General features: G+C 37.8%; 3 protein-coding genes and 1 long non-coding RNA gene across 22 annotated transcripts in view; 3 read left to right on the forward strand and 1 right to left on the reverse strand.

Moving 5' to 3' along the window:
• The window catches only part of smog (G-protein coupled receptor 158 smog), a 30506-nt gene extending 27326 nt beyond the window's left edge, over window positions 1-3180 (forward strand). For 5 of the 15 annotated variants that reach the window (XM_086830935.1, XM_086830933.1, XM_086830934.1 and 2 more), the window contains 4 exons: window positions 37-218; window positions 336-447; window positions 868-888; window positions 1240-3180. In XM_086830935.1, coding sequence (XP_086687061.1) covers window positions 37-218; window positions 336-447; window positions 868-888; window positions 1240-1437 — 513 coding nt within the window. In that variant the 3' untranslated portion in view covers window positions 1438-3180. The remainder of the gene's footprint in view (window positions 1-36; window positions 219-335; window positions 448-867; window positions 889-1239) is intronic. The other 10 variants (XM_086830942.1, XM_086830940.1, XM_086830941.1 and 7 more) reach the window with 3 other exon arrangements.
• Window positions 3181-4514: 1334 nt separating this feature from the next.
• On the reverse strand, window positions 4515-10729 carry Cf2 (Chorion factor 2). 5 transcript variants are annotated; one of them, XM_020946566.2, is made up of 4 exons: window positions 10449-10729; window positions 8745-10047; window positions 7709-7803; window positions 4515-6461 (listed from the first exon to the last, which is right to left on the reverse strand). In XM_020946566.2, exons 2-4 carry the CDS (start codon window positions 9941-9943, stop codon window positions 6286-6288), a joined length of 1470 nt encoding a protein of 489 aa, XP_020802225.1. In that variant the 5' UTR covers window positions 9944-10047; window positions 10449-10729; the 3' UTR covers window positions 4515-6285. The 5 variants fall into 5 exon arrangements, with proteins under 5 accessions (XP_020802225.1, XP_020802223.1, XP_086687081.1 ...); XM_020946564.2 differs by having other exon boundaries at window positions 7625-7803; XM_086830955.1 differs by having other exon boundaries at window positions 8745-9916; window positions 10449-10716.
• Window positions 10730-10792: 63 nt separating this feature from the next.
• Window positions 10793-13220, forward strand: LOC110179157 (serine/threonine-protein kinase RIO3). The gene is made up of 3 exons (XM_020946544.2): window positions 10793-11093; window positions 11152-11866; window positions 11929-13220. The coding sequence occupies exons 2-3, from the start codon at window positions 11153-11155 to the stop codon at window positions 13051-13053; spliced, it is 1839 nt and encodes a 612-aa protein (XP_020802203.2). The 5' UTR covers window positions 10793-11093; window position 11152; the 3' UTR covers window positions 13054-13220.
• Window positions 13221-14236: 1016 nt separating this feature from the next.
• On the forward strand, window positions 14237-14941 carry LOC147644012 (uncharacterized). Its single transcript, XR_015271224.1, has 2 exons — window positions 14237-14489; window positions 14639-14941. It is a non-coding gene; the product is annotated as an uncharacterized LOC147644012 (long non-coding RNA).
• The last annotated feature ends 9657 nt before the right edge of the window (window positions 14942-24598 follow it).

A 24598-nucleotide genomic window follows, 5' to 3' on the forward strand; every position in this document is an offset into this window, starting at 1 on the left:
GGTTTGCGGTGTTTGTTGCATCTTCATAGCTTGCAGGTTCGTTCGCTAGCGTATGATCTATCAATACGTTTACCTGTGGATGCTTTCAAGGGTACCTCGCACGATGCCGGCCAGCGGCTGGGCGGTGGCTATGCCGGCCTCTGTCTGGGCGATCCGGACATTGGGGAGCTGACCATATCCGAAATGAGTCCCGAGGACATACGTGCCGAACTCAAAAGGTGAGTGTAGTAGAATAAAATACCTTTGGAGAGCTAAAAGTTCTACAAAAAGAGCTCAGAGCTCCTCAATCCCTTGAAGACTCATCTGAATGATTCTTCTCTTTGATCCTTCTCCAGACTGTACACGCAACTGGAGATACTGAAAAACAAGACCCTGCGGCAGGATAATCCGCACATCAGTAAGCGACGTGGCGGACGCAAGGCGGGTCATCGTCGCTTCTCCTTGCAGGTGAGTGTTCCATGAACTGACCCAAATCGTGTAGTCCCACCAAGTGCTCATAGTGCTCACTGTACATGACATGATCCTCGAAGTGGGGGAGTAATCAAGGACCCGGGCAGTAGGACCTCATTTCATTCTCTCCCCTTGCTCAGGTTGCTGTAAGAATCTCTTCAGACCTAAAACCTATCCCAAGCTCCCTAGATCTATATTTCTTTCCCCAATCTATCTCCATCTGCGGACACTCTGTCGCTCCTCTGAATTGTTAACGCTCAGTATTTTTGTATGCCACTAATATTAATATATATTAAATATACATCTATAAATATCATTGTTCTTGTCATGACTATGTACAAATATTCGAATCCCACCACCACAACCAAAAAAACAAAAACCAAACAAATACAAAAACCACCAAAATGTTCAATGTAGAAAAAGGGCAGCAAGGATAAGGTAAGAACTGTCAAACGGCCAAATAGCTTAAAAACCCTAAAAACCCCCTAAAAAACTCTATGTGTGTTGTTGTGACTGTGTGTAAACTCCCAGAACTGTCTTCCAAGCACGTTTGTCTATCAACAAATTAGACCCATTAAAAAACCACAAACAAAAATCCTTCCAAACTAATCCCAAAATTGTGTGTTTGTGCTGTGTGCATGTGTCCGTTGTCCCCTAGATAGCACCATTTCATGTCTACTAAAAAATAATTAAAGACTAATAAAAACAGAATGCACACTGCGAAAAGACTAGACATTGTTTAGTTTGTTAACTGGACACTTTCTAATCTAAAACTTTCAATTTTCTCAGGCTCTAAGTGCCAAACATCGCAGCAACAAGCATCACCAGGACATTGAGATCACCGAGGCGGAGCCATCGCGCACGCCCGAGGACTCGGTGTGCAGCGCCGAAGGACCCACGGATACCTATGCGGAAATCTCTGGTGTGTCCCACTCAATGCTCTCCCACTCGATGGTCTCCCACTCCGTTGTCTCGCACTCAAAGTAAGGATACTCGCGCAGGATGCTCGCTCGTTAAAGCTTAAGTAATATCGATCGATCGGGGAGAGAGTGTTATTTGTACATAAGTATTAAGTACGATGCATGTTGCTCTATGTAGATAATATATAATATATGTATGTATATGTGTGCGCGAGGGTTAGTTATTATATTAAAATATAGTGGCAACAATACAAACAATAAAAGAATTACTTTAATTTCGCAATGAAAGAAAAATATGAAGGCAGAAAAGCAAACACAAAATACAAACAATAACAAACATTACTTTATTTTTAAAAGAGAGAAACGTAAAGAAAAAAGGTGTGAAAAAAGCCAGGCAAAATGAGGTTTTTGTACAATTTTGATACATTTTTAGAGGATTTTACTTTTGTTGATTTTTCTCTCTCTCTCAAAACAATCTTCAGTTCTTTACTGATATTAAAATCAAAGTTGTACGAAAGAGAGCGAAGCATTAAAAAAGAGCCCACCTGTGTAGGTAAAGGATAAAACTATAAAACAGCCACAATATTAAGAAACCTATTCACATTTTGTTTAACCTCTGAGTTCCTCCTGAATAGTTACTACTTGTAATACTCTTCTTTGCCTCCTGTTTTAAAAAGTCAACCTGAACACAACACTAAATCTCTACAAAATAATAGAGCGAATACACAGCGAAAAAATCAGTGAATAATCAGTTGTAAATTTGAGCTTATAGGCATTAAAAAATATATTTAAAAAAAACTAGTAATGAGAAAATTCCCACATAACTATCGTACGTTTTACGTCTTACTATAAACTTTACTATCAAAATATTATATTTGTATCATAAATTGTATACTTGTAATTCCTAAACCCATCCGAAATGTTTTTTGTAAATACACGAGTGTACGAATAATAGGTCAACAAATTGTTACACTTTTTTGAAAATCAGTGAAAAATCTCACAGAAAAATTTCCAAGTAGAGGCTTTAGTATAATCCCATTTGTTTAATTTTTTATAACGTCTCAAGTATTGTTAGTTTATGTCCTGAAAATACCCCCAAAAAAAAACATCTTAGATTTCTCGTTATTATCCCAAAAATGAAGTTCGTGTTTTAGAGTATTGAAAACACACACACACACAAAGTGAAGCGAAAAGGACATTTCAAATGTACGCAATAAAGAAATTTTTGGAGACGCTCGTCGTTGTGGGGGGAAACACACACACACAAGTCCATAGAAAACATATAGTACAGTTATGGGCATTTATAAGGGTTATAAAAGGTATATCTATATACACTATAACAAAATATATAGCGAGTAAAACATGGCAAATGGTTAAATTAGGTAAACATACAACATGCATGCAACAAATTGAGCATTTAAAACCAAAATAATAAAAAACAAGAAAGGTAAAATTTAAATACAAAAAAATTATTTAAAAAAACCAACTTTTGGTTGCGTTTGATCAAAAGTGTGCGTGTAAAAAAAATATTTATGGCATATACATAAACATATAACTAACTTATATTATATATAAAGATATATACATATATATATATGAGTGTAATCAGCATTACAATAAAAAGGAAAAACCAAAAACCAAATGAAACGAGAGGCAAACTAAATAAGTGTCTCGCAAAACTACAAAAGATGATTGAAAAAAAGAAACAGAAAACATTTTGAAAGTGTGATAGTGTTCATAATATTCGTTCATTGTAATTAAAAAAAGAAAAAAAAAACAAAAGCAACTAAAATAAACTAAAATGATCAAATGGATAAGGTGTTTAAATCATGGGTGGGGGATTTGTTTTGTAATCTCGAAAACTTTTATTTTCAAAAGAATATTGCAAAGGATTTTAAGGATATCTCTACTAGAAAGTATCGGATAAAATGACAAGGTGAAAATGGTGTTGAGATAAAATGACAATGCTTCTTTATATAGGTATTTTTTGTCTATAAATCAAATTTTAAAAAAGTCATAACTAAGACAAAAATTATTCAATTTCAATTCGGAAACCTTTCCCATGCTAGTTATTACTAGGGCAATAAAACTGCATACTCAGTTTATAATGAAAAATTTTGTCGATTTTTGGCAGTTTTAATGATGTAACCCCTTATCTTTTTTTTGCAAAAATCGAAAAAATTTCGAAAAAAATTTTTTCAACCAATTCATGGCTAGATCGACTCAGCTGTTGAGGCTGATCAAGAATATATAGGGTTTATGGGGTCGGAAATGGTTCCTTCACAGTTTTACCAGCTTCTGACTAAAAATATAAAACCCTTGCTAGGGTATAGAAATCACAGTCAAGTCTTATATCTTTAATTCAAAAATCATATTACAAAATAAGACAATGAAATTAAGCCTTTAAACTATAAACTCAAAATTCTTTTACGTGATTTTATAAGTACTTCTTGAAATATTTGATGTATACAAAACGTAATATTTAGAGTTTAAAACCTAAACTCAAAGAATAAATTATCCCCGAAAGCTTAAAAGACCTTCTCAATCCATTTTTTCGTACATAATCTTTCTACACTGGTTGTTGGACTTTATTTTGTTTATGTATAGTTCCATTTTAATTTTTTTTTTAAATTGAAATATTGCTCGAATATTTGCTATTTTTTGTCACGTAAATTTAGATTGCAAGTACATTTACATATATAGTCGTAATATCTATTTATATATATAGTAATAATTATAATAATAAATTTCGCTTTAATTACATTTAATTGCTAATTACTCACTTGCTTATGATCGTGTGTGTTCTGTGTGTGTGTGTCTGTTGTGGCTGTCTGGCTTCGTTTTTGGTTGATTCGCGGCTAAGATCTAATAGTTAGTCAGTATTTAGTACGTATCGTGATTAGTTTCGTGATGCCACCTACCAATGCCATGCTTTAGATCAGTGATCATTATTGACACGAGTCTTTAAAATCGGGTTAAGGGGGGAGTTATGTGAAAAGTAGAAGTAGTGTACAAAATGTGCTCTACCTTTTGTGATCACTGATCACATGGCTTTGGATGCAGTGGCTCTTTCGAGTTCGAGTTAATTAGTGCTGCGACTGTTAGTTAAGCTTTCGTTCTCTTGTTGATTTTTCTGCCAGCTTGTTTTGATCGTCAACTCATCTCGGTTTTAATTTATTTAAAACTTAATGAATTACAATATTTTAGTACTTAGAATTTATTTTGGTTTTACATGCGCTGCGCATCGTTTTTTTGTTGCTGTGCTATGTGCCGTTAGGTAGACAATTTGTTTTTGAGTGTATTATGCATTAATATTAGATACAGGTTTATATTTATATGTATATATATAGATTTGTATACTTTATAATTATATAACACTATGTTATAAAAATGTACATGGTTTTGGTTTTGCTACAGTTTTTAGTTTAAGGTTTAGTTGGTTTTTAGTACGTACAACTCTTCATCTTCGTCTTGCAAGTGATCGATTGGTAGTAGTAAAAATGTTGGATCCATATTTATATATATTACAAAAAACAACTCGAGAAGTATCCTCGACAAGGATCGATGGATCGTTATGTTAAATTTGTTTTTAAAGTTCTAGTTTGGCGCATAAAGCTGTGTTGCGTTTTAGCGTAGATTTAATTCTCATATCAATTTTTTATTTTTTTTTGTTTGCCTTAAATACTTTGTTTTTTATTTTTATTGCGTTAAAAAAATGCAAATTTTGTAAAATTAATTTCTTAGTTATTTGATTGGTTTAGTTTTTTTGTGTGTGGGTTTCTTTTTATACAATCTCACTGTTACGTACAAAAGCAGCGCTTTCACAACTTAAATAATTTAAAAAATAAACAATGGTTAACATTTCACTTCTTCTTTGTCAATAAAAACAAGCTAAAATGATTAAATCATTTGGTTATTAAAATTAAAAGTAAATAAAATTTGTTAAAGTCAAAACAAACGAGATCCTGCTCGTGTGCAAAAATATAAATTTTTTTTGTTAAAGAAATGACTAAATTTCGTGTGTGTCGCCTTTCGCCATTTCCTCTCTACGAGTTTTGAGAAATTTTGAAAAGTGTATAGAGAATAAATAATAATTTTGTGTGTTGTTTTGAGTTCAAATAATATAAATGTATAATTAAAAAAATAATTTAAGTTTTGCGCGTAGACATGATGAGTTTTTTACCTTTGCATTGTTTTGCTGTTTCTCTTTTTTTGTAACATTTCGAAAACAAGTTCAGGAAGTAGTAAAAATAATATTGCCACAAAGTATAATGAGTAAAAAATATTTTCGCTCTATAAATAATTAGATGTTGTTTGTTTGGTGTTTCTGTCGTGTAGTCTAGTGTAGTGTGTCTTGTCTTGTAGTGTAGTGTCGCGATGTGCGCTTTAGTGAGTGTGCGCCAAGGAGTCACCATATAAAATCTCATAGAATAACAAATATACGATATACGATATACAATAGGTGTGGGTGTGTAAAATTGCAAAACATCTACATAACCAAAAAATAATAATAATAATAATAATAAAAATCAAAAATCGATTGCAATAACTTAAACATACTACGAACTGTACGCTAGAGTTTAGTACAACTTTGTTTTTTGCTTTCATGTGTTAACCGAATCATCATAAATGAAAATCTAATTTAGTATCTAGCAGCACTTTGAAGAGATTTGCCAGTCGTTGGTTGCATCCGCTCCTCCACTCCTTCCTTCGCCTTCCTGTGGGTGAGTGGTGATTGGTGAGTGTCTCTGTGTCTCGTCTTTGAAAAAGGTCTTTCATTTTATTTTGGGTTTTTGGGGGGTTGCTTCCTCTAGGCCGGTGGCTTCTTGGGATCCGCATCGGCTTTAGCGTCTCGAGGAGGTGGATCATCGGCCGAGGCAGCAACGTTCAACTGGCGGCCACCGCCCGGCCTGCCCTAGAGCGGATGCAGCTTGGTCGTGTGCACCGTTAGGGCGCTGCGCTGCGTGAAGCGCTTGTCACAGTACGGACAGGTGTACGGCTTCTCTCCGGTATGCGTCCGTATGTGCTTGGTGAGATAGTCCTTCACGCTAAAGGACTTCTCGCAGTAGCCACAGTGGAAGGGCTTCTCACCTGCAAAAACAGCCATCAAATGGACGGAGATAAAAGGGAGAGAAAAAAGGTTGGAAAACTTGGTTAGCAATTGTCGCTATGCAAGTCGCCACTTTTGATTTTGATTTTGAGTTTGAGTTTGAGATTGATTGGTGCGTGCAAGTACCAAAAAAACTTGAATTTGATTGACTGATTGATGTGTGTGTGTGTGTAGGTACAGTAGATATGTGTATATGCATATCAAAAGAGGTTTTTGCACGTTATCAAACTATGTATATTGATTATATAGTAAATATGTGTGTGTATATATATTGTTGGTGGTTCGTGGTGTTAAAATGCATTCGAGACATATTAATACGTAATGAGATGAGGCGGCGGGCGATACGGATTTGGATTATCATATATTGATACCCTCACGGAATGACAGAGTGCCAAATTAGAATTATTTTCTCATCGTGAGGGCAATGTAAACAGTGACTCATTCGATTCGTTCGTTATTTATAAATCGAAGAATATGGCAAAAATTAAAGGCTCGCTCTGAATGTCACTTGCTGATGAAACCTGTTGAGGCATCATCTCTTGATTCTAATCAATAATTAGTTAATAAAGCTCTGCGTAATCTCTAAGCTGATAACAAGTCGAAGATTTTATGGCTTAAATAACTGATTGACAAGTTGCCTGATATTAGAATACAAAAAAGTATTTATAAGATACATTTATCTATATTCCATTGATATTGAGAATATTTTAAGATATCAGAAGTCCAAAGGGATTATCGACTGCTTTGATTGATAAGGAGTTAGAAGCTGCTCACTTCCCAAATAGTTTCTTTTTAACAATATCTATAAATATAAAGCTTTTAAGCAAGTGACATCCTCTCAAAGGTTAACCTTTTCTTTTTGCTATATCCTTGTGCAAGGTGAGGGACTGATACTTTTACTGATACTGATCGATTGAGAGAGAGAGCGAGGTTGAGGTGTATGGCAAATGGAAATGGACTTGCATACAGAGGTTTCTCTTTTTTTGGAGTATTGCTTTTGATTTTTTTTTTTTTGCTAATCACACTGAGGTGTGATGCAGTTTGGTTCGATTGATTGGTTGATTGACGAGTCGATTGATTGATTGAGTTGAGAGTTGAGAGCTGATTGACTGACTGATTTGATTTGAAAAATATTGCTTCTCACCCGTGTGAGTCGTTAAATGTTTGTTCAGGTAATCCTTAACAGTGAACGCCCTGCCACAATAGCCACATCTAAAGGGTTTCTCACCTGTATGTATGCGAGTGTGCTGTTTTAGTGTATTCGATTGAGTGAAGGACTTGCCGCAGTAGGAGCACGTGTAGGGGCGTTCTTTGGGCGTGGCGCTGGAGATTGCGGAGATTTCGGAGATTCGGAGACGAGAGTTAAGAATTATATAGATTCATTCATTCATATATATTCATAATCACAAAATAACGCGAAGAGAGAGATAGAGAAGAGAGTAGAGAGAGAGAGAGAGAGGAGGCGCGGGAGAAAAGAAAGAAATTCGAATTATATTATTAGTAACACTCGAAATATAAAAATAAATAGCAAAACAAACGATAAACGACACACGAACGCATGGGCCACACGTCCCATAAGCTTCGAGGGCGCGCCCATGCGCTCAGCTGGGCCCCGTAGGAAAAAAAAAAACAAAAACTAATAATATATACTATATACAAGATTGGTAAGATTATTAGGGTTAGCTTGGCCACGATCTCTATAAGCTACACCAAACCCAAAGGGAATCAAATGTATATAAGAATATATCGAGTTCCCTTTGAGTGGCCGGCTTAGAGAAGGCCCAAAAGAATGAATGACTATGGGTATTCCTGCAATGATTTTAGCAACTGTTTTTGATTGGTTTAAGTCCTAACAAAGTAGTGTTTAATAGGGTAATGCATTTAAATATTATTCTCTTGTATATTGTATCTTTTAGAAAATTAATTAGAGATTATCTCGATGGGTTTTTTGAATATCTAATCACTTACTAGACTTACTTCTTATTTATACGGCAGTTTAGGCATTATTATTATGGATTCTTTAATAAAATTAATCAACTTTCAAAGATCTAATCTTCTAAATTACTTTCTCTTTGTTTATAATGCTGTGAAAACTCTTTAAACTGCATTGTGAGGTTTAAGAAAAGGTACACTAGCTACTTTAATTAAAATTTCAACGTCTTCAACAAATAATAGCTTCCAAACCTTATGTCAGTTACTCAAAAACAAGCAAACATTGCAGGAATACAAATGGTCAGTGGGGGATGCATATAAAATGGATTTACTCTGCTTCGCCTGTGTGGATCTTTCGGTGCATAGCCAGCGTGCCGGGCGTTTTAAAGGTCTTCGGACAATCCGGGCATTTGTGCCGGATCTTGTGCGCCAGATCGGCGGGCACTGTTTGCGTGCCGACGAGCACCGTGGATGTGGCTCCGGGGGCCGTAACGCCGGGATTCGCTTGTATGGCATAGACGGGCACAGCGCTAACCACATCGCCACTATCACTCAGACTGAGCGGCTCCTCCTTGATGATCACTTGCGGATGGGCCACAATGGCGCCGCCACTGCCATTGGCTCCATTCTTGTTCAACTTGACGGTGAGGGGTGGCACCTTTAGTGCCACCTGATCGCCGCCAGCGAGATCTTGGTCCTGATGATGCTGCACCTGCTGATGTTGTTGCGCCTGCTGTTGCTGCAGTTCCTGCTGCTGCTGCTGTTGCTGTTGTTGTTGCTGCTGCTGGTGATGGTGCTGCTCCGCCTGCAATTGCTGCTGGTGGTGCTGCTCCTCGGGCGTCAGTCTCATATCACGCGGCGCCATCGCCGGCAGCTGATCATCGGGCGTCACCGCCGCCTCCTGCTGCTGCTGCTGATCCATGAAGCTCTGCTGTCCGGCGGCCAGCATGGCTGTGGTGCAAACAGAGCCGCATTGCGAGCACTTGAACTCGTTGGGCTGCTGCGTGGCCGAGTGGACGCCATAGATGCTGCATATGAGGCACCGCGCCAAAAAGGCGGTGGTCTGATGCGCCAGCCGATGGTGTTCGTCCAGTTCCACCGCACTACCGAACTTTTCATCACAGTTGAAGCAGGCATGGCTGGGCTTGAGTTGCTGCTGCTGTTGCTGTTGTTGTTGTTGCTGTTGCAGCTGCTGCTGGGCGGCCTCCAGCGTGGTGATGGCACCCTGCGCATTGAGCGTGATCCCGTGACAGAGTTGCATGTGCTCTGCGGCGTGCTGCGCCCGCTCGAACTGCTGGTGGCACATGGGACAGTAGTGTGGGGCGACATGCACATTGGGATCCATGCTGAGATTGGGCAGAAAGGCGGTCTTCAGTGTGTCCATGTTGGCTATGACGGCGGCCACCTGGTGCGTGGGCGTGGCGGGCGCTGAAGGGGGCTGTGGCGGATGAGGAGGCTGTGGCTGCTGCTGCTGCTGATCCTCGGGGCGTGGCAGGCGCTGTTCCTGTGGATTCGTGGTGGACTTTATCATTATCCTCGCTCCGTGTGGGTTAAGTTATGCTCTTGTATGTTCTTTTTTTGGTTAGTGCGGCGGCGGCGGATGAGCAGCGTTTGTTGGCGGTTAAAGCGAAGGCGCTACGAAAGAAGAAACAATAATTACAGGCGGCCGAAAAGCGTGTGTGTGTGTGTGTGTGGATGTGGGTGAGCGTTGCAATCGCAAATTAGCACGAAAATCCAACCAAAACGGAAAGCAGAAAACAGAAAACAGAAGAAGAATCCCAATCAGAAATCTCCCCCGATCTTTCGGCTCTGCATTTGACCCCCAATGTCCCCCGCGCACATCATACACATTCGCCTGCGAAGGAAGAGGAAGCAGCAGCTGAAAGCAGGCAGGCAGCAAGCACAGTGGAAAGAGGAAGCACCAGCGGCAATGCGTTCGAAAATTGAACATTTTCTTCAGTCTGTCATATTCTAAATTCGGAATTCTATTTTGATTGCTTTTCGTCTCTCTCGCTTTTTGTTTCCATCTTTCTTACCAGCGCACTCTAGGCACGTATTTATTGCACTTTGTTGTTGTTGTTGTCGTTGCTGCTGGCGGCCGTTTATTCCGTTACTTTTTCGGAGGGGGAAAACGCGACGAGAATCAGTTTAATAACATTTTTCTTTGTACAACAAAAAAGAGAACTGTATTAACAAAAAATTTTTCACTTTTATTATTATTTTTGGCGAAAAATGTACAACTACAACAAAAAATTATCGATTACTAGGCCCCCAGGGCTGTCGCCGTCATACTATCGATACTTTAGGCACGAAAAGTGGTTGTCGATCTGGCAGCACTAGCTGCATATCCAATTGGCAGCGCTGTCTCGTGAGGCGATGTGACTTTTGCCCATCTCTAATTCATTTGCCCATTCATAATTTCACAATCGCAGGAAAAGTCGCATTGTTTTTGGTGAAATACAAGGAAGAAACGATTGCAACAGAGTTGCAACTGCTTGCCTACTGCCGCGCGTCCATCGCGCTATAAAATAGAACACTCACCGAGACCGGACACTTCAAATCCGCTGCTAAAAGCAGCTGGTGAGGATCTTACAAGAGGTTTGTTTGTGTTTGGTTCACAGACTTCCCCACACAATTACCACCGAAACGGGTCTCGAAAGTGTCCAGCCAAGTGCCAAAAGGTTTGTCGGTGAAGCGCCCTATACAATTCAGTGTCTAATTAACATTTCCTACGTTTAGAATGTCGTCACCATGGGTTAAGACCAGTGAGCCTGTGCAGGCTCTGAACCTGGCGGACATAATGTCGGAGCAGTACGCCCATCAGCTGCACGACAAGGAGCTGCAGAAGCAAAAGAAGCCAGTGGCTCAGCATGGCATACCCTCCATTTGGCAAGGAGCAGCTATCCCGAGCCCCTCGTCTAGCTACTCTGAGGTGGCGGGATGTTCCCTGCAAAAACCAAGCGATGCCGAGGAATGGGAAGATTACTCGTCCCTACTCAACGACAGTGACATACTGCTGCCCGATGATATTCCGGCGCTGGAGGAGGACAGTGACGCCGTCATTGCGCAGATGCTGCAGTCCCAGTTCGATCACGAGTACAACGAGGAGCTGCGACGCATCGAACGGAAGCAGAATAAGCAATCCAAGGTCACGGTGACACTAAACAAGTTCCTGCGCGACGGCGATGCCGAGTTCCTGCACGACACCGCCGAGGATGCTTACGAGGAGGATGAGTTAGAGCAGCTGAAGCACGACTGGGATCGGTTTGAGGAGAACGAAAGGCAGCTTGATGCCATTCCACGTTGCGGCTTCAAGGTTAACAAAGAGGGCGAGATGATCACCAAGCACGATCCGCAGTTGTGTGCAGTGCGTAATGCACAGCGTGTAATGTCCTTTCCGCCAGAGTTTCCCACCGGCGATGGAGCTGGCTTTGACATGAAGCTGTCCAACAAGGTGAGAGCAAGCCCATCCAAAGGGAAATGTAGATAATAACCAGATATCTCAATGTTTTATAGGTATTCAACCAACTGAGGGCCTACTCCAAGCGTGGACGGTCTGATAAGCACGAGAAAGTGGCCACCGCCGAGATGGGCTTGGATGCTAGCACCCGTCTGCTGCTGTACAAGCTGATCAACAATCAAATACTCGAGCAGATCAACGGCATCATATCCACGGGCAAGGAGGCTGTCATTCTGCACGCCAACTCGGATGCCAACTACACGGGGAGCAACGAGCACGGTCATCAGAGCGGCGTACTGATGCCAGCGCATCTTCTGCCAAAAGAGTGCGCCATCAAGATATTCAAGACCACCCTGAACGAGTTCAAGCAGCGGGATCGGTACATCAAGGACGATTATCGCTTCAAGGATCGATTCAGCAAGCAAAACCATCGCGTCATCATCAATATGTGGGCGGAGAAGGAAATGCACAACCTGATGAGGATGCAGGCCATCGGTCTGAATGTTCCTGATGTGGTGGTCCTAAAAAAGCATGTGCTGGTCATGCGCTTCATCGGCGACAACCACAACGCCGCGCCTAAACTGAAGGATGCCCGACTGAGTGCCGCAGAGTTGAGTTGCGCCTACGAAGAGATTGTGGCCGCCATGCACAAGCTGTACAACGAGGCCAAGTTGGTGCATGCGGACATGAGCGAGTACAACATCCTGTGGTTCGAAGGTAAGTGTTGGTTCATCGATGTGGCCCAGAGCGTCGAGCCAAAGCATCCCAGTGTCCTGGAGTTCCTCATGCGAGATTGTGGCAACATTGTCAACTTTTTTGAGCGCCGCGGACTGCCCAACATCTACACGAAGGAGCAGCTGTTTGAGTTCATTACGGGTCTCAATGCGGAAGTCCACAATGCAGCCCAGCTGGAACAGATCCATACGCGAGGTGCTTCCATCAATCAGGCCACGGCTCCCAATCAGGAAGAGTGTCCCGACGAACTTAAGCCCTTGGAATATCCCTTCGAGCTGGCCTGGGAGAAGTCTCAGAAGGATCGCGAGGCAATCAAGGCCCTTAAGCTGATGCAGGAAAATAAGGAGAATGAAAACGAAAACGAGGCGGATCAGGATCAGGAAAGCGATGGCAACGAGAACGATAAAGATGACAAGGAAACTGACAAGAAAACTGCCAAGCATTAAATTTTCTAAAAAGAAAGCGTTTACAGTTTTAGTTTGTAATTGATATTATCTAATTGATCGCAAGGGTTTCTAGCTAAATTTGTGAAAATCCCAAGGAGAATAATAATTGTAATAATAATGATGCTTATAGTCAAGCTCCTTGACTATAAAAGAAGCCTCGAAAGCAATTTAAACTGGCTTTTATTAACAATTCTTAAAATTTATATATAGTTACATCATATTGGGCATCCATCTTCATGATCGGAGCAATGTTTACTTGTCTCATAACATATAACTTTGCATACTTGTTGCACTCTAGTTGCCACGGATATTTCCGCTTAATAGCTTTGAACTTGAATTGTTATTAATCAATTAAGATTAATGCAAATGTCAGGCCTCAGTGGACACACGCGCCACGCCCATCGCCGTCCGAATCATCAGCTAACCCAGCAATTGAACTCATTTGGTGCGCAGTTTTCCCCATTAATTGGGAGATTTGTCGGTCGGATTCGTTCGAATCGGCGATCAGATGATTGCGATTCGATTTCCCAAGCCCAAGTGCATAGAAATTGTCTGTCTGTCCGTCTGTTTGTCTGAACAGGGTGCAAGCGTGCTAGTGGACTTTGCGAAATATATAGTAGTCCAAGTGTGACGTCAAAATCCAGTTGGGAGCAGTTCCCAGTGCGTATGTGAATATGGGGTGAAAAGAGGAGGGGACTGATGGCTTGCGAATCAAAGTCTGTTTCGGAGTACCCTTCCTTATCAATGGGTAAATGTAGTATAAACAAAGTATATTCCACTTTATAGGTGATGCAATGAATATTTAATATACAAAATCTCGATTTCTAACAGTTTGCTTAGTTTGTTATTATTACTAAAATAGAACACTTAATAAGTATTTAAAGACTTAAACTAATGAAATTTGTAGATTTCCTCATGTTTCTTAATATTTCAGGTAAAGTATTACAACAGTAATAAGGACAACTGTTCACCACACCTAACAAGCCGCAAGCAGTGCATTTCCGTTTCCCCCTTTTGATGAAAAGCAACTCAAATCCAATATCAATTGATCTGATTCTCGTTTGTTCTTGTTGTTTAGCTGTCAATCAAAATTGAACTTTCTCTGTGGCATCAGCACACGCAGCTTCATCATCCGTCCATTATTATTTTGTTGTTTATTTTGCGGCGCTTGCAAGTGGAAAATATTATTTATTTTTGATTTCTTATTGAACGCGCATCAGCCGAACACTTGACGTTGGCAACAGTTGAGCTAAAACAAAAAAATAAAAAATTCCCTGACTGCGCGGCATCGTTTCTATTAGCGTCTCTTGAAATTGTGATACGAGGGAATACGTATACTTGATTTTATATTATGTGTACACTACAAAAAATGACATTAAAATAGATTCAATCTAGTCATTTAATTAGGGCAAAAATGGTATATTTCTTGGTAAAAGGTAATAAATTACTTCTTTAAGATTTGAAAGTTATTCTTCACTGGAATATAGTGCACTGGTGACCTTATTTCTTGATCTTTAAATAATATTTTAAAGATTTCCATACATTTTGATTAAATATACATTTTTTCTTCCTGTGTATTATACAGTAATGTGTGCAGGCAGAGTGCGTGTATAGGTAACAATGTGGACCCACACATAGAAGCTGCCATAAGGGGGCCCGACTGGCGACCGACTCTGCCTGGTGACGCAGAGAACGGGAAAGAAGAAGAGGCAAAAGAGAATGAATAAAGGGGGACCTGGGGAGGCGACGAGGATAGAAGTTGAAAATAGATGAACGAAAAAAAACACGAGTTGGAGCGTAGAAACATTATAATTGTAACATTTCACATTCTCAATAAAAGCAAAATCATGTGGCGAAATAAATGTGTCATTCGCATCTTGAAAACGTATAATTTGCACGAATCTTCTAAACACACACACCCACCACACACACAGTGAACAAAAATAAAAAGGTATCATAAAAAATGCACTTGAAAATGATTCGAAAAGACAGCTTCTCAGAGATAAGCTTACATTTTAAAGTCGTACAAATATTCCATTACGTATACGCAATGTGGCGAGATCTATTAAATATTAGTCATAAAGTATTGATATTTTAGGTTTCCAAATAACTTATTAGAAATCTAATATTATTTCAGGGCATTTTGAAGTTTGAAAAACACTCGAAACCCGCTTTCATTGCAGAGCAGACCTAAAAAAAAAACAAATAAATAACAAGTCAAAGCAATAATCATAAAGACCGGACAAGAAGTACGCAAAAAAAGGAGAAAAGCAAAGAGAGAAAAAATGCCAAACAAAGCTATAAACTCAGGCATTGCTGTTTGGATCATCAATTAAAATGTGCCAGCCATGTAATCAGGCGACGGGACGTTCCAGCTCGAATTCCAAACAGATCAGCAGTCTGTCCAACGCTCCACGCTCCTCGCTCTGTTGGGTGAAAAAGTGGGCTGACCTAGGCAAGATATTAATTAGACTCACAGAAGAAAATTGCGAATTAATAAAAAAATATTTGAAATATTAAACATATTTAGTAAATTTAAGTTATAATAATTATTACAACTTCTGTTTTTCTGGAAGAAATTTCCTAATTTAATATTACTTAATTTCTTTATCAATTTGCCCCAGTATTTTCTTCCCATGTGCCCCACACTCACACTCGCACACACACACGCCACTTGACAGCACAAAGAGGAGAAGGTGGAAGAGACCAAAAACTCCGAAGGAGGCTCGTCGACGTGATCTTGGCGGCTGCTGCGCTGCCGTCGCCGCTGTCTCAGTCGCTGCTCTGCCAACGCACGATCGTGATCGAACTGACCTCAAGTGGTCGCTGCCGGCAGAATCTCCCCAATCGCCCCACTCACCCATCCCCATCTCTCTTTCTCTGTCACACACACACGGGAGATGTTTGCAGACTGGAATTTGCGCGTTTAAAGTTAACAATTTATTTGCATTATTAATTTTCATGTTGTACCTGCAGCCGTACACCTGGAGGAAAAAACAAGTCCTTTCTTAACTTAGTTAATTAGAAAAGAACTTGTCAATATAAGAACGAACCTTAAAAACTTTAAGATTTATTTAATGTCAAGTTAGAAAGGGATAACGTCCAAATTAGCATTAATGTAAGCTTAATTATTTAGAGGTAAGGTAGAAGAGAACTACAGCTTCAATTGGCTCTTATACCATACCTTTTCAGGGTATTCTAGTAACAGTCTAAAGCTTGTAAAACTGTGAAGAAGTAATTTTCGACCCCATAAATCATATATATTCTTGATCAGCATCAGCAGCTGAATCGATCTAACTATTTCCGGATGAAAAAAATATTTAGACAATTTTTTCGATTTTTGCAAAAAAAGATAAGGGGTTACATCATTAAAATTGTCAAAAATCGACAAAAATTTTAATGTTTACAAATTTTAAATTTAGTATACAGATTTATAAAACTAATAAAAACTAGCATAGGAACGGTTTCTGAATTGAAATAAATGAATTTTTACAAAAGCTATAGCATTTTAAAAATTCAATTTTCCTAAAAAAGTGATCATTATAATATTATGTTATATTGATTTAGCAAATGTTAGCCTGAAATAATTTCAAACTTAAAGGACATACCAAGTTTGGCTTACCAAAAAAATAACTTATTTTCTTTCTTAATTTATCATGAGATGAAGTCACTATAATGCCGGAATATTTTAAATTTAAATTAAAACTAAACATAATTTTCCTGAGTGCACATCCACAAGTTGGTCAAGCAAGCGTTACTCCGCTTCCAGCACTCTTCCGATGGCGTGGAGGACACACTGGACAGCGGCATCTTCTATTTTAGGTCTAACTTGTTAACTCGTCGCAGAGAGACAACCGGCTTCGCTTACCCCGGTAATTCAAGTTAGCTACAAAAATAGAACCTTAATTTATTGTTACCACCATTACTGGCCGGTGTCCGAGGATCGCTCTATAGTTGGCAGCAGTAGGTTGTCCATACATGGTCATATCATTTTCATTTTTCATTTTTCACGGTGGCGTCGCATCTGCGCACACGCCCCGCCGTTTTCTTCCGCCTCCTCGTTGCGAATTAAACGCTGGTCAAGCGAAAGTGAAACCTGTGCGACGTTGTCTATGATGATGATGATGATGCAGTGCAGCATTCTTTTGAGTACAGTAATCAAAGGAACACTTACCTTGGTACAGTGAGCTAAAAAAAATGTTAATAAAACTAATCGATTATAAATTTATTGCACTTTTGATAATGGATAATAAATCATCAGAGTTTGTTTGTTTTAATTTTTTATACGAAACTTAAATTATATACTATTTATATTGATGCGACGAGCTCAAGTTTTATGACGAACTTAGCTGGAATAAACTTATTTATTACTTAACTTAAGAGGCTAATAATATATTCAAAGGAAATCTGTTTTTATGACTATTTGTTATTTTCAACTAAAGTATTAGGTAGTAGTTATTATACCCTTGCAGGGTATTATAATTTCAGTCAGAAGTTTGCAACGCAGTGAAGGAGGCACCTCCGACTATATAAAGTATATATATTCTTGATCAGGATCAACAGCCGAGTCGATCTAACCATGTCCGTCTGTCCGTCTGTCCGTCTGTCCGTCTGTCCGTTTCTACGCAAACTAGTCTCTCAGTTTTGGAGCTATCTGAATGAAACTTTGCAGTTAGTCTTCTATATACTCTCACTCGTATATATGTCGGAACGGGCCGGATCGGACGACTATATCATATAGCTGTCATAGGAATGATCGGAAAAGTTTTACAAAAAAAATTATAAAATTTTTAGTTTTCAACAGAATTTGATCAAATTTGAGATATAGCCATTTCATATTATTGTACAATTTTGTGTAAAATTTTATGAAAATCGGACGACTATATCATATAGCTCCCATAGGAACGATCGAGAAATTAATTCAATTAAAAAGTATAACATTTTCAGTTTTCAACAGATTTTCATCAAATTTGAGATATAGCCGTTTCATATTATTCTACAATTTTGTGTAAAATTTTATGAAAATCGGACTAATATATCATATAGCTCCCATAGGAACGATCGAGAAATTTGAGAGGAATGAGAATGGCGGTGGCTGTTGTCGGAAGACTGACAATCGCGGTGGCGATAACATTTTTAGTTTTCAACAGAATTTAATCAAATTTGAAATATAGCCATTTCATATTATTCTAAAATTTTGTGTAAAATTTTATGAAAATTGGACGACTATATCATATAGCTCCCATAGAAACGATCGAGAAATTAATACAATTAAATTTATAACTTTTTTAGTTTTCAGCTGATTTTCATCAAATTTGAGGTATAGCCATTTTATATAAGTCTAAAATTTTGTGGAAAATTTCATAAAAATCGGACGACTATATCATATAGGTGCCATACAAACGATCGTTTGATGTAGAGGAAAAATGCAAATCTGTGAATGTAAAACTGCAAATATAATATGTATAGGTGAATGAAATGAAAGCAGGTATTACTTCATTGTTTTTTAACACAAGTATATATAATTTATATTGTATGGATTCCTATTCATAGAAGTTCTATCTGCAAGGGTATATAAACTTCGGCGTGCCAAAGTTAGCTTCCTTTCTTGTTTATGTTTTGTGTTCGTCAATAGCTCGTAAAATTTGTGCAAATGAAAACAAATATTTTAAAGCGCAGTAAACTAGCTTCAATGGAAATACATAAACTATATTATGATTGAAAGTGTTTAGCAGGGATCATTGACATTTGAATACTTGAGAATTAATACATTTTCATATTTCCATACACATTTATAATTACAGTTTTACATTTAAAGTTTGGCATTTTTCTACATATATATCTAAAGATTGTTTGTATGGTTGCTATATGATATAGTAAACCGATTTTCATAAAATAAAAACCGAAATTCTAGAATAATGCATAGTGGCTATATTTCAAATTTGATGAAAATCTGTTGAAAACTGGAAAAGTTTAATTTTTTTCTTTAAATTTTCCGATTGTTCCTATGGCATGTATATATATAGTTCACCGATTCGCCATGCTTCGACTTATATAATAGAAAAATAATATAGAGGAATAACTCCAAAGTTTCCTTCAAAAAATAGTGATTTGTTCCAAAACAAATCTCGAACATATGGTCATATGATTCCCAACTAGTTCAAACATCCCCGAAACGAAGTGACTTCTTCCGGCCAAGTCTCGGATATGTGTTGTGTTACAAAAACTGCAAGTCATTGTTTATTAGTGTTAAAAGTTAGTAACTAATCATACATACTTACTGGTCATAGATAATTACTGATCATAGTTACTTATTGTTCATAGATACTTAGTGTTCAGAATTACTTACTGGTCATAGATACTTACTGATTATAGTTACTTACTTGTTTTAGATACTTACTGTTCAGAGTTGATTACTGGTCATAGATACTTAGTGTTCAGAGTTACTTACTGGTCATAGATACTTAACGTTCATAGTTATCATCATATCATATGATTCACCGGAACGAAGTGCCTTCTGCCGGCCATGTCTCGGAGATGTGTTGTGTTACAAAAGTTGCAAGTCATTGTTTATTAGTGTTCAAAAATAGTAGCTGATCATACATACTTAGTGGTCATAGATAATTACTGATCATAGTTACTTATTGTTCATACAAACTTAGTGTTCAGAGTTACTTAGTGATGATACTTACAGATTATAGTTACTTGCTTGTTATAGATACTTACTGTTCAGAGTTAATTACTGGTCATAGTTACTTAGTGTTCAGAGTTACTTACTGGTCATAGATACTTAACGTTTATAGTTATCATATCATCATATCATATGATTCCCAACTGGTTCAAACATCCCCGGAACGAAGTGCCTTCTGCCGGCCATGTCTCGGAGTTGTGTTGTGTTACAAAAGTTGCAAGTCATTGTTTATTATTGTTCAAAGTTAGTAACTGATCATACATACTTACTGGCCACAGATAATTACTGATCATAGTTACTTATTGTTCATACATACTTAGTGTTCAGAGTTACTTAGTGATGATACTTACAGATTATAGTTACTTGCTTGTTATAGATACTTACTGTTCAGAGTTAATTACTGGTCATAGTTACTTAGTGTTCAGAGTTACTTACTGGTCATAGATACTTAACGTTTATAGTTATCATATCATCATATCATATGATTCCCAACTGGTTCAAACATCCCCGGAACGAAGTGCCTTCTGCCGGCCATGTCTCGGAGATGTGTTGTGTTACAAAAGTTGCAAGTCATTGTTTATTAGTGTTCAAAGTTAATAACTGATCATACATACTTACTGGCCACAGATAATTACTGATCATAGTTACTTATTGTTCATACATACTTAGTGTTCAGAGTTACTTAGTGATGATACTTACAGATTATAGTTACTTGCTTGTTATAGATACTTACTGTTCAGAGTTAATTACTGGTCATAGTTACTTAGTGTTCAGAGTTAATTACTGGTCATAGATACTTAACGTTTATAGTTATCATATCATCATATCATATGATTCCCAACTGGTTCAAACATCCCCGGAACGAAGTGCCTTCTGCCGGCCATGTCTCGGAGTTGTGTTGTGTTACAAAAGTTGCAAGTCATTGTTTATTATTGTTCAAAGTTAGTAACTGATCATACATACTTACTGGCCACAGATAATTACTGATCATAGTTACTTATTGTTCATACATACTTAGTGTTCAGAGTTACTTAGTGATGATACTTACAGATTATAGTTACTTGCTTGTTATAGATACTTACTGTTCAGAGTTAATTACTGGTCATAGATACTTAGTGTTCAGAGTTACTTACGCGTCACAGATACTTAATGTTCTTCATATCATCATATCATATGATTCCCAACTGGTTCAAACATCCCCGGAACGAAGTGCCTTCTGCCGGCCATGTCTCGGAGATGTGTTGTGTTACAAAAGTTGCAAGTCATTGTTTATTAGTGTTCAAAAATAGTAGCTGATCATACATACTTAGTGGTCATAGATAATTACTGATCATAGTTACTTATTGTTCATACATACTTAGTGTTCAGAGTTACTTAGTGATGATACTTACAGATTATAGTTACTTGCTTGTTATAGATACTTACTGTTCAGAGTTAATTACTGGTCATAGTTACTTAGTGTTCAGAGTTACTTACTGGTCATAGATACTTAACGTTTATAGTTATCATATCATCATATCATATGATTCCCAACTGGTTCAAACATCCCCGGAACGAAGTGCCTTCTGCCGGCCATGTCTCGGAGTTGTGTTGTGTTACAAAAGTTGCAAGTCATTGTTTATTATTGTTCAAAGTTAGTAACTGATCATACATACTTACTGGCCACAGATAATTACTGATCATAGTTACTTATTGTTCATACATACTTAGTGTTCAGAGTTACTTAGTGATGATACTTACAGATTATAGTTACTTGCTTGTTATAGATACTTACTGTTCAGAGTTAATTACTGGTCATAGTTACTTAGTGTTCAGAGTTACTTACTGGTCATAGATACTTAACGTTTATAGTTATCATATCATCATATCATATGATTCCCAACTGGTTCAAACATCCCCGGAACGAAGTGCCTTCTGCCGGCCATGTCTCGGAGATGTGTTGTGTTACAAAAGTTGCAAGTCATTGTTTATTAGTATTCAAAAATAGTAGCTGATCATACATACTTAGTGGTCATAGATAATTACTGATCATAGTTACTTATTGTTCATACAAACTTAGTGTTCAGAGTTACTTAGTGATGATACTTACAGATTATAGTTACTTGCTTGTTATAGATACTTACTGTTCAGAGTTAATTACTGGTCATAGTTACTTAGTGTTCAGAGTTACTTACTGGTCATAGATACTTAACGTTTATAGTTATCATATCATCATATCATATGATTCCCAACTGGTTCAAACATCCCCGGAACGAAGTGCCTTCTGCCGGCCATGTCTCGGAGATGTGTTGTGTTACAAAAGTTGCAAGTCATTGTTTATTAGTGTTCAAAGTTAATAACTGATCATACATACTTACTGGCCACAGATAATTACTGATCATAGTTACTTATTGTTCATACATACTTAGTGTTCAGAGTTACTTAGTGATGATACTTACAGATTATAGTTACTTGCTTGTTATAGATACTTACTGTTCAGAGTTAATTACTGGTCATAGTTACTTAGTGTTCAGAGTTAATTACTGGTCATAGATACTTAACGTTTATAGTTATCATATCATCATATCATATGATTCCCAACTGGTTCAAACATCCCCGGAACGAAGTGCCTTCTGCCGGCCATGTCTCGGAGTTGTGTTGTGTTACAAAAGTTGCAAGTCATTGTTTATTATTGTTCAAAGTTAGTAGCTGATCATACATACTTAGTGGTCATAGATAATTACTGATCATAGTTACTTATTGTTCATACAAACTTAGTGTTCAGAGTTACTTAGTGATGATACTTACAGATTATAGTTACTTGCTTGTTATAGATACTTACTGTTCAGAGTTAATTACTGGTCATAGTTACTTAGTGTTCAGAGTTACTTACTGGTCATAGATACTTAACGTTTATAGTTATCATATCATCATATCATATGATTCCCAACTGGTTCAAACATCCCCGGAACGAAGTGCCTTCTGCCGGCCATGTCTCGGAGTTGTGTTGTGTTACAAAAGTTGCAAGTCATTGTTTATTATTGTTCAAAGTTAGTAACTGATCATACATACTTACTGGCCACAGATAATTACTGATCATAGTTACTTATTGTTCATACATACTTAGTGTTCAGAGTTACTTAGTGATGATACTTACAGATTATAGTTACTTGCTTGTTATAGATACTTACTGTTCAGAGTTAATTACTGGTCATAGATACTTAGTGTTCAGAGTTACTTACTCGTCACAGATACTTAATGTTCATCATATCATCATATCATATGATTCCCAACTAGTTCTAACATCCCCGGAACGAAGTGCCTTCTGCCGGCCATGTCTCGGAGGTGTGTTGTGTTACAAAAGTTGCAAGTCATTGTTTATTATTGTTCAAAGTTAGTAACTGATCATACATACTTACTGGCCACAGATAATTACTGATCATAGTTACTTATTGTTCATACATACTTAGTGTTCAGAGTTACTTAGTGATGATACTTACATATTATAGTTACTTGCTTGTTATAGATACTTACTGTTCAGAGTTAATTACTGGTCATAGTTACTTAGTGTTCAGAGTTACTTACTGGTCATAGATACTTAACGTTTATAGTTATCATATCATCATATCATATGATTCCCAACTGGTTCAAACATCCCCGGAACGAAGTGCCTTCTGCCGGCCATGTCTCGGAGGTGTGTTGTGTTACAAAAGTTGCAAGTCATTGTTTATTAGTGTTCAAAGTTAGTAACTGATCATACATACTTACTGGTCATAGATACTTACTTATCATATTTATTTACTGGTCATATATACTTACTGCTCAGAGTTACTTACTGTTTAAAGTTAATTACTGGTCATAGATACTTAGTGTTCAGAGTTACTTACTGGTCACAGATACTTAATGTTCATCATATCATCATATCGTATGATTCCCAACTAGTTCTAACATCCCCGGAACGAAGTACCCTCTGCCAGCCATATCTCAGAAATGTGTTGTTACAAAAGTTGCAAGTCATTGTTTATTAGTGTTCAAAGTTAGTAACTGATCATTCATACTTACTGGTCATAGATAATTACTGATCATAGTTACTTATTGTTCATAGATACTTAGTGTTCAGAGTTACTTACTGATCATAGTTACTTACTGGTCATAAATACTTAATGTTCATTGATCCTTACTGATTATAGTCACTTACTGGTCATAGATAGCCGGCATAGTATATACTATACATTTATATAGTAAATTATTTTTATGATTTTTTTATTAATTAAAATTTCCCGAAAACAGAGTCACCACTGTATTCCAACTCATATTAATGGCTTTCGCAAAGCAATTGGAGTATAATTAAACCCAATTCTTCTTTTTTTCCCTGTGATCCCAGTAAATTATAAACCAGACATAGTGCCACGCCCAGCCCCGCCGTCAATAAAGCCCGCCCATTCAGACACCATCATCACCACCATTTGGGGACATTGTGCCAAGTGCTTAGTTCCGAAACGAAACTTCGTGCTAAATACATTCACAAACAGAATTAATTGATGTAGCCACAAAATAAAAAAACCCTAAAATCGAAATGAACAAACAAACGAACTGTCATCGCAATTTAAGCTGAAATATATATAAAACTGTTGCAAAAATAATAATAATAATAATAACAACAATAAAAATTGACTGGCACATGTTAATGAAGGTAAGCATTCACCCAAATGAACCTGATGAGGTTTATTAGGCCTCGACAAATGGCTGAAATGGCCAGAAACGTGTTTCCATAAAAAATCACCGACAATATGGCTGTCACGTGAGACCCAAAAGACCGATCCGAACCCCGATCCGCGATGAGTCAGTCTGATGAGGCCCCCGAGCGATGTGAGT

The sequence above is a fragment of the Drosophila serrata genome, unplaced genomic scaffold, assembly GCF_035046125.1.
Source record: "Drosophila serrata isolate PLE 108 unplaced genomic scaffold, ASM3504612v1 contig_240, whole genome shotgun sequence".
Lineage (NCBI taxonomy): Eukaryota > Metazoa > Arthropoda > Insecta > Diptera > Drosophilidae > Drosophila > Drosophila serrata.

Coding starts and splice junctions, on each gene's coding strand:
- LOC110179157 (XM_020946544.2), top strand. CDS start 11,153: ATGTCGTCACCATGGGTTAAGACCAGTGAGCCTGTGCAGGCTCTGAAC. Junction 11,867..11,928: donor ACATGAAGCTGTCCAACAAG/GTGAGAGCAAGC, acceptor AATGTTTTATAG/GTATTCAACCAACTGAGGGC.
- Cf2 (XM_020946564.2), bottom strand. CDS start 9,943: ATGATAAAGTCCACCACGAATCCACAGGAACAGCGCCTGCCACGCCCC. Junction 7,804..8,744: donor ATCCACACAGGCGAAGCAGA/GTAAATCCATTT, acceptor CGCAATCTCCAG/CGCCACGCCCAAAGAACGCC. Junction 6,462..7,624: donor ACATTTAACGACTCACACGG/GTGAGAAGCAAT, acceptor CTGTTTTTGCAG/GTGAGAAGCCCTTCCACTGT.